Here is a 9,587-nt window from a genome sequence, read left to right as displayed (position 1 = left end):
CGGGTCTGTGGGCCCCCGCGTCCACTATTGGGCATTCTTTTGGAGAAATCTGGTGGTGGTGGGCGTGCTTGCATGGGTGTTTGGATTCAGGTGCTTTGACAGATGCACACTAGGTTGGGTAGTGGTGGAAGCTAGATGATTCCTTGTGCCATGTTGAATGTTTCATGATGATATTGTGGGTGGCATTGTGCTGTGCATGTTGTTTTGTCATGGTGGTCTCTCGTTTTATCTATTTCTCTTTTATTTATTTTTCTTCTTCTTTCTTCTCTTTCTTTAAAAAAAAAAAGCACGATTGGCTGGAAATTCCAGCCAAGCCAATCGTGTTTGTTTGTGGACACGGATGCCTTCAGGGCTCACAAAAAAACTCCGACAGTTGCAACATGCTGATGACGACCGACAACCACACATTCACAGAATGGTCAAATTATCGTATATTTGGCCTTTTTTGGGATTATTGATCGTACAGAGGGCAAAATTGTTGCACAAATACGATAATTATCGTACACCTCTCGCTTGAGTTTACTCTTTGTTGCATGCACGCTGTGAGTGACGTCCAGAGCGCATGGACATAAAAACAGCAGCAGAGGGTGTTGCCAGGTGTACGATAATTATCGTATTTGTACGACAATTTTGCACTGAAGTCAAGTCAAGTCAAGTCATCTTTATTTGTAGAGCACAATTTAAAACAGATAAACTGTTATCAAAGTGCTTAACAGAAATGTAGCAAAACATAGGCAGCAAAACAAAAACATCATACAGAATTAAAATTACTGGAGCAATAACACACACTAATGATCACACTAAGGAAAAACAAGCAGTAAAAATAAACGTCAATCATAAAACAACAGAATTTAAAATGAGGTACACAGAACAAAATAAACTAACTCACACAGTATTAAACGCCAGAGCAAACAGGTGCGTTTTAAGGAGGGATTTGAACATCAGGAGGGAGGAGGCCTGCCTGATGTTGAGGGGCAGGTTGTTCCACAGGTTGAAGGCATCTGTGTCCACACCTTATTGTCCTCAAGCTTCATGAGAAACATCATTTAGATGAGTAGTGTTGAACACAAGTAAAAAAGTCCAGTGGTGATGCTTTTTATTTCTCTATAAAGACAAATAGTGCCGATCTGACGCTCTGTATTAAAGTGTATTAAAGTTAAAATGTCTTTAAAACCCACAGATGAATTTACACAAACTTGGTGAGAAACATGCTTTAAATGTGGAATTAAAGGAAATCTGGGTGAAATGCTGTTTTTTTTTTTTTAACGTGCGCCCACACACCTACACACATCGTGTCCCCCCTCACATTACGGATGCTTCTGACGCCCTTGCTTCCGTGTGTATCAGAGTGAGAACTTGCTGCTAAATGACTACGAAGAGAAACTGAATGACCAGGTCGTACGCACCATGGAGAACTACACAAGCCAGTTTCCTGAGGTCAAGGTACTCTGATGCAGCTATGATTAATAAATTAAAGGGGCTCATACAAAAAAACATCTAAATCTTAAAAAAAAAAAAGTTTGTCACCATAAATTACCACTAATCTGTAGTTTTAATTTTAAATGTTTTTACTTGGGTGTGGGGGGACTTTTTTTAGGAACGAGTTTCAAAGCGTGGCCGCAAACTGGTGGACTACGATTCAGCTCGTCATCACCTGGAAGCTCTGCAGAGCACCAAGAAGAAGGATGAAGTCAAGATCTCCAAGGTTCAGTTTAGAGAAACGCGCTCGCATACGACCATGGCTGTCCCCTCATGTTCATGTCCTTTCAAACCCTTTTCAGGCAGAGGAGGAGTTCAACAAAGCCCAGGCTGTCTTTGAAGAGATCAACAACGAGCTGAGAGAGGAGCTGCCTGCTCTCCATCAAAGGTAGCAGAAGTTAAGATCGGTGCAGCTTCGTGAAAGTTTCACTTGAATGAGCTGGAAGTAAAGTACTTTCTGTTCTGCAGTCGGATCGGTTGCTATGTGACGGTGTTCGAGAACATTTCCAACCTGAGGGATGTCTTTTATAAAGAAATGAGTAAGGTAAGACCTCAGCCTGATTCTGACGGACTTCATCTGTAAAATCTGTTGACGGATTCTCTGAGCAAGAACGTGCTGTCAGTTTTGTTTGTGTGCTTATGTTTGCAGCTGAATCATGAACTTTACAATGTGATGAAAAAACTGGAGACTCAGCACTCGGGCAAAGCTTTCATTGTGAAGGGTTTGAATAGGTAAGATGTACTTTTGTTCAATTCCATTTGTGGTGCAGGACACCTGTTGTCTTCATAATTGTATGTAGAGGTCCGCTTTTGATGAACCATAATACAAGAGCTTCTCTGTAGAAGTTTTCTGGAAGCTAAATAAAGCTAATTTTGAATATGGACAACTTGTATTTCTACACTATTTCTGAAAAAGGTGGAACTTTGTTAAAAAAAGACAATGAAAGTATTTGCAAATCTCAAATTCATATTATGTTAAGAGAGCATGGTAAACAAGTCGAGTATTAAAGGTACACAATTGTACAGTTTAAACATTGTAAAGAAAGATCATTTTAAACTTGATGGCTGCAACACATCTCAAAGTTGTTCTAGGCCTGTCGTGATAAAGAATAAATAAATTAATCACATGATAAATGAAAATTATCAGCTTTATCGTTTCTTCATGTCTCTCTCTTTCTACTGAAGACACTGGATGATAAAAAGAGGGGGGGGGGGGGACCAGCTGCTGGAGATTTTTCAGGGGAATGTCATCCCATGCTTGTCCGAGTGAGGATTCTAGCTGTGCAACAGTCCTGGCTCTTTTTTTTACTGAATATTTAGTTGGGTGGCAGCATATGTTGTTCTAAAACCTGTATATACTTTTCTGTGTTAATGGTGCCTTTCCAGATGTGCAAGCTGCCCATGCCAGAGGTACTAATGCACCCCCATACCATCAGAAAGGCATCTTTCAAACTGTGAATGGATTGAATGGCTGCTCTCGTCTTCAGTGCACAGTAGTTTTTCTGCAGAGCAGTAAACCTATTAAAAATTGAAAACTAAGAAACCACATTTATGGAATCTAAAAAAGACCAGATTGAACTTGAGCTTGAGCATTGGACTCGAGTCCTGGACTTGAGCATGCATCAGGACACATTTATGGAAGTATTCACAGCCTTTGCAATAAAGCTCCAAATCGAGCTCAGATGCTGTTTCCACTGATCATCCTTGAGATGTTTCTACAACTTAAATGGAGTCCACCTTTGGTCAATTCAGATGATTGGACTTGATTTGGAGAGGTTCACATCTGTCTATAGAAGGTCCCACAGTTGACTGCATGTCGGAGCACCAACACAAAGCATGAAGTCAAAGGAATTGTTTGTAGACCTCCAGACAGGATTGTGTTGAGGAACAAATCTGGAGAAGGATACAGAAACATTTCTGCTGCTTTGAAAGTCTCTCTGAGCTCTGTGGCCTTCATCATTCATAAATTGAAGAAGTTTGGAACCACCAGGACTCTACTTAAAGCTGGCTGGCTGTCTAAACTGAACGACTGGGGAAGATGGGCCTTAGTCAGAGAGGTGACCAATTATCCAATGGTCACACTCTTAAAGCTCCAACGTTCCTCTGTGGAGAGAGGAGAACCTTCCAGAAGGACAACCATCTCTGCAGCAATCCACCAGTCAGGCTGTATGGTCAAGTGACCAGATAAAAGCCACTCCTGAGCAAAAAGACACCTGAAGGATTCTCAGACCAGGAGAAACAAAATTATCTGGTCTGAAACAAAAATTAAACTTTTTGGTGTGAATGCCAGTAGTCATGTTTTGAAAGAACCAGCTCATCACCAAAACAATACCATCCCTACAGTAAAGCATGGTGGTGGCAGCATCATGCTATGGATATATTTTTCAGCAGCAGGAACTGGCAGACTAGTCAGGATAGAGGGAAAGATGAATGCAGCGATGTACAGGGACGTTCTGGATGAAAACCTGCTCCTGACCTCAGACTGGGGACATGGTTCATTTTTCAGCAAGACGATGACAAAGGACATGGCAAAGATCTCAGAAGGGGCTTCAGGACCACTCTGTGAAGGTCCTGGAGGGGCCAAGCCAGAGTCCAGACTTGAATCAGATTGAACATCTCTAGAGAAATCTGAAAATGACTGCACAGATGTCTCCCATCCACCATGCTGGAGCTTGAGAAGTACTGCAAAGAATGGGACAAACTGTTTAAAGATTAGAGTGCTCAGCTTCAAGGTCTTCAGAAAGACTTGAGGTTGTAACTGCTGCCAAGATCGATCCAAGATGGCACCATGTACGGTCGCCCTGGCATTCTGGTGTGCTCTGTTTTTGTGCGTTAATCATGCGTCTGCGTGCTCCTACACTCGCGAGGAGCTACTAAACTTCAGAATCGCAACCCATGAGGACATTACTCCAGTTTTTTTTAGTGCCTGCTGCAGAACTTGTGCACTTTTTGGCCAAAAGAGCAAGACTTCGCAGGAGGGGCAGAAGAGCCGGAGCACTCGTGCATCTCCGGAGGCGTGGTACACGTACGCCTTTACCTGGGATATTCCTCTCCAACGTCCGTTTCCTCTACAACAAAATGGACAAGAGAGCGCTGCTGATGAGAAGGAACAGAGATTTTTCCTCCTCCTGTGTACTGTGCTTCACGGAGACGTGGCTCAACAAGCAGACCCTGGACTCCGCACTTGATCTAGAGGGATTCCAGCTCCTCCGCGCTGACAGACAGCAGGAACTTTCCGGAGGAAAGAAGAAAGGCGAAGGAGTCTGTTTTTTTATTATTTTTTTATTTTTTATTTTTTTATCAGCATCGCCTGGTGCTCTGACGTGACGGTGATCTCCCAGCACTGCTCTCCTTCTCTGGAATATCTCTTCATAAACTACAAACCGTTTTACTCTCCACGTGAGTTCACTTCATTCATTCTGGCCGCTGTTTACATCCCACCGTGTGCGGACGTGCACGAGGCTGAGCTTGCGGACCAGATTACGAGTGTAGAGCGGACTTTTCCGGACTCCCTTATTATCCTTGGAGATTTTAACAAAGCAAACCTCAGGCATGAACTACCTAAATATAAACAGTTTATTAAATGCCCGACCAGAGAAGGAAACCTGCTGGATTACTGTTACACCACAGTGAGCGGTGCTTATCGTGCTGTGCCTCGTGCTGCCCTGGGTCTCTCAGATCATGAGATGATTCACATCATACCTGCATACAGACAGAGACTGAAGCTCTCAAAACCTGTGGTGAGGACATCCAAAAAGTGGACCAGTGAAGCTGTGGAGGAGCTACGCATGTGTTTGGACACCACAGACTGGGACCTGTTCAGGGCTTCTACAGACAGTCTAGACGAATACACAAACACTGTGACGTCATATATACATTTCTGTGAGGACAGCATCATCCCATCACACTCCAGAGTCATTTTCAATAATGATAAACCCTGGTTCACATCCAAACTAAGACAGCTTCGTCAGCAGAAGGAGGCTGCTTTCAGAGAGGGGGACAGAGACAACTACAGACGTGCGAAGTATGGATTTAGCAGGGAGGTGTCGAAGGCTAAATCCAGGTACAACACACGGCTGGAACAACAATTCTCTGCAAACGACTCTGCCTCTGTCTGGAGGGGGCTGAAAGAGATAACTAACTACAAGCCCAGAGCACCTCATTCTACAGACGATCTCAAACTGGTAAACGATCTGAACGACTTCTATTCACGTTTTGAAGTCATGGACTCACATTCCTCCACACCAACCCCAGCTCAACTGGTTTAACCACTTGGGACTGCCCCCGTCAACCCCCTGCTATCTCTGTACAAGAGGATGAAGTAAGGAGGCTTTTTAAAAGGCTGAATACACATAAGGCTGCAGGCCCAGACCTTGTGTCGCCCTCTACGCTGAGACATTGTGCTGGAGAGTTGGCTTCGGTCTTCACAGGGATCTTCAACTCTTCTCTGGAGTCATGCCACGTCCCAGCCTGTTTCAAGTCCTCCATCGTCCCTGTCACCAAGAAGCCACGTGTCACAGGACCAAATGACTACAGACCTGTAGCTCTCACGTCTGTAGTCATGAAAACCTTTAAACGCTTGGTTTCATCTCACCTCAAGTCCATCACAACCCCCTCCTGGACCCCCTGCAGTTTGCCTACAGGGCCAACAGGTCTGTAGATGACGCAATAAACCTGGCTCTTCACTTCGTCCTGCAGCACCTGGACTCCCCAGGAACCTACGCCAGGATCCTGTTTGTGGACTTCAGCTCCGCATTTAACACCATCCTCCCTGCTCTGCTCCAAGACGAGCTCTCCCTGCTCCATGTACCTGACTCCACCTGCAGGTGGATCACAGACTTCCTGACAGACCGGAGTCAGTGCGTGCGGCTGGGGAGAGCTGTCTCGGACACTCGGACTGTAAGCACAGGATCTCCACAGGGCTGTGTGCTTTCCCCCCTGCTTTTCTCCCTGTGCACCAACTGCTGCACCTCCAGCCATGACTGTGAAACTTATTAAGTTTGCAGATGACACCACCCTCATCGGGTTCATCTCGGACAGTGATGAGTCTGCATACAGGAGGGAGGTGGACCGGCTGGTGACCTGGTGCAGCAGCAACAACCTGGAACTCAATGCCCGGAAGACAGTGGAGATGATTGTGGATTTCAGGAAAGCCACAGCCCCTCTGCCCACCCTCACCTGTAATGAGACCCCCATCACCACTGTGAACTCTTATCGGTTCCTCGGCACCGCCATCACCCAGGACCTCAAGTGGGAGCCGACCATCAGCTCCCTCATCAAGAAGGCCCAGCAGAGACTGTACTTCCTGCGACAGCTGAAGAAGGCCAAGCTGCCGGCCAAGCTGATGGTGCAGTTCTACACGGCCATCATAGTCCATCCTCAGCTCCTCCATCACGGTGTGGTACGCCGGGGCCACTGCCAGGGACAGACTGAGACTGCAGCGCGTTGTGCGCTCAGCTGAGAAGGTGATCGGCTGCAGCCTTCCATCCCTCCACGACCTATACGTCTCCAGGACTGTGAGGCAAGCAGGTCGGATCACAGCTGACCCTGCTCACCCTGCACATGGTCTGTTCGAACCACTCCCCTCAGGCAGGAGGCTTCGGTCCATTCAGACCAGAACCTCCCACCATAAGAACAGTTTCTTCCCCTCTGCTGTTGGACTCCTGAACACTCATAATGCTACCTCCATAATTTCTGCTTTGGTCACATTACATCTGTATTATAATTGAATACTCCATCTGTACTGTTTTCTAAGCTTTTTTTAAATTGTTTTCTATTGTATGGGTGTACACATGTTTTTTCATTTTAACTTTATTTGTGGGTGTACACTGGTCTTATGTCTTATGTAATATTTTCATTTTTACTTTATTTTAGTTTATTACTATTCACACCTTATGTCAAAGCAAATTCCTAGTTTGTGAACCTCGTTCATTGACATGGCAATAAACTGATTCTGCCAGAGGTGGATCTACAAAGTATTAAAGGCTGTGAATACTTGGGTAAATGTGATTTCTTTGTATTCTGTTTCTAATAAAGTTGTAAAAATCTCAATCTTTTTCACATTGTCTTAATGTAGTATATTGTGTTTTTAGAATTTGGAGAAAAGGGATTAATTTAATACAATTTTGAATAAGGCTGTAAAATGACAAAATATAGAAAAGCTGAAGCGCTGTGAAAACTTTCCAGATGTTCAGTAAGTGGTGTGTGAACCAGTGTCTGAGTTACCAAGGGAATTTCAAACTTTGATTCATCTGACCACAGAACAGTTTTTTTTTCTTGAACTTTGCCTGAGTCCGTTTGAACTGAGCTTTGGTCCAGAGAAGACGGCAGTGTTTCTGGATGGTGTCGTATCTTTGTATGATGGAACTTTAACCTGTAGTACCTGATGGCACAGTAAACTGTTTACAGACGATTTGTGGAAGTGTTCCTGAGTCCAGAACAGAACCAGACCTGATTTGTTGCAGTAGCCCTGAGGGCCTGAAGATCATCCATCCAATATTGATATTAGATTTGTCGTTGGAGCTTAGATTTCTCCAGATTCTTAAATGTGATAATGATGATGACGATATCCTGATGCATGCTCAATAATCCACGTAGAAAAATCTAAAAAAGTTAAATCTGGTCCTCTGGACATTAAAAAAAAAAAACCAAAACAAAGCAAAACAACAAAAAATGTAGAAACGTTTTGTCTCTCATCCAAGAGACTTCTTCAGTCTGAGGTGCTGTTTTCAGCTCAGTCTCTTAAATAGCACCTTCTCAGAGTGGATCAACCAGTTTTGCTGCTGACAACCAAAACCAGCTGATCACATGCTCAAGAAGGACCATCAGCCTAACAATGGATCATTAGCACACTGATAGCTGTTTACTATTCACAGAGGGCTGAGTGATACTAGCAATCACAGCATTGTAAGAGGGGGACAATTGAACACGTAGGCCTCCACCCCTGTTTAATGATGGACGGTTTCTTTTCACAAAGATGGCCTCCTTTACTCCTCTCTCAAACCATCGTTCCTCTCTATCCAGGATGTGCACATCTTCATCCCTGAAAGAGTGACCGCTGGCCTGGAGATGAGTGTAGACCGCAGAGTCCTGGCCTGATGATGTTGATCTTCTGTGCTGGGCCATCCTTTTGGCCAGTGGCTGTTTAGCTTCCCCGATGTAAAACTGATCACAGCCCTCCTGACACTGAACAGCATACACAACATTACTCTGTTTGTGCCAGGGGACTGGATCTTTGGGATGAACCAGTCTTTGCTGTAATGTATTTTGGGGTTTAAAAGCCACTGGGACGTTATGTTTAGAAAATAAACGTCTCAGTTTCTCTGATACTCCCTCAACATATGGAATGACCACTGGTCTGGGTCTGGGTTCCTCCTTTTCACCTGTTGGCTGACTGGAGTCCTGTTTGGGTTTCTTCTCTGCTTTTAGGAAGGCCCAGTTAGGATATCCACATTGCTCTAGAGCCTGTCTTGTGTGGGATTTCTCCTTCTGCCTGGCTCCTGAGCTAGTGGGGATGCTGTCTGCTCTGTGATACAGAGTCCTGATGACTCCTAACTTGTGCTCCAAAGGGTGATGGGAGTCAAACTGCAAATACTGGTCTGTGTGGGTGGGTTTGCGGTACACCTCAGTTTGCAAATGTCCTCTATCAGAGACTGAGACCTCACAGTCCAAGAAAGCCAACCTGCCATTTTTTACATCTTCTCGTGTGAACTTGATGTATTTATCCACAGAGTTGATGTGGTCAGTAAAATGTTGGACTTCCTGAGATTTAATTTTAACCCAGGTGTCGTCAACATACCTGAACCAATGACTTGGTGGTGTCCCTGAAAAGGACGTCAAGGCTCTCTTTTCTACCTCCTCCATGTACAGGTTGGCAACAATAGGAGAAACTGGAGACCCCATAGCACACCCATGTTTCTGCCTATAATATTGCTCCCCATATGTGAAGTAGGTTGACTGCAGGCACAGTTTCAAGAGTTGACACAGTTGTTCTGTGGAAAGTGTGGTCCTGCTGCTCAGAGTGGTGTCTGATTTTAATCTTAAACTGACCACCTCTACTGCATCATCAACAGGAATGCACGTAAAGAGTGATGTGACATCAAAAGAGA

General features: G+C 44.6%; 1 protein-coding gene across 2 annotated transcripts in view; it reads left to right on the top strand.

The window, feature by feature from the left end:
• The window catches only part of bin2b (bridging integrator 2b), a 46,918-nt gene that overhangs the window by 9,445 nt on the left and 27,886 nt on the right, over window positions 1-9,587 (top strand). For both annotated transcript variants that reach the window (XM_037678684.1, XM_037678683.1), the window contains exons 5-9: window positions 1,348-1,443; window positions 1,598-1,705; window positions 1,782-1,867; window positions 1,948-2,023; window positions 2,129-2,211. In XM_037678684.1, the coding sequence (XP_037534612.1) occupies window positions 1,348-1,443; window positions 1,598-1,705; window positions 1,782-1,867; window positions 1,948-2,023; window positions 2,129-2,211 (449 nt within the window). The remainder of the gene's footprint in view (window positions 1-1,347; window positions 1,444-1,597; window positions 1,706-1,781; window positions 1,868-1,947; window positions 2,024-2,128; window positions 2,212-9,587) is intronic.

This window comes from Nematolebias whitei, chromosome 7 (genome assembly GCF_014905685.2).
Source record: "Nematolebias whitei isolate Nwh7 chromosome 7, NemWhi1, whole genome shotgun sequence".
Classification (NCBI taxonomy): domain Eukaryota; kingdom Metazoa; phylum Chordata; class Actinopteri; order Cyprinodontiformes; family Rivulidae; genus Nematolebias; species Nematolebias whitei.
Note: the sequence above shows the minus strand (reverse complement) of the source record. Positions and strands in the feature narration are given on the sequence as shown.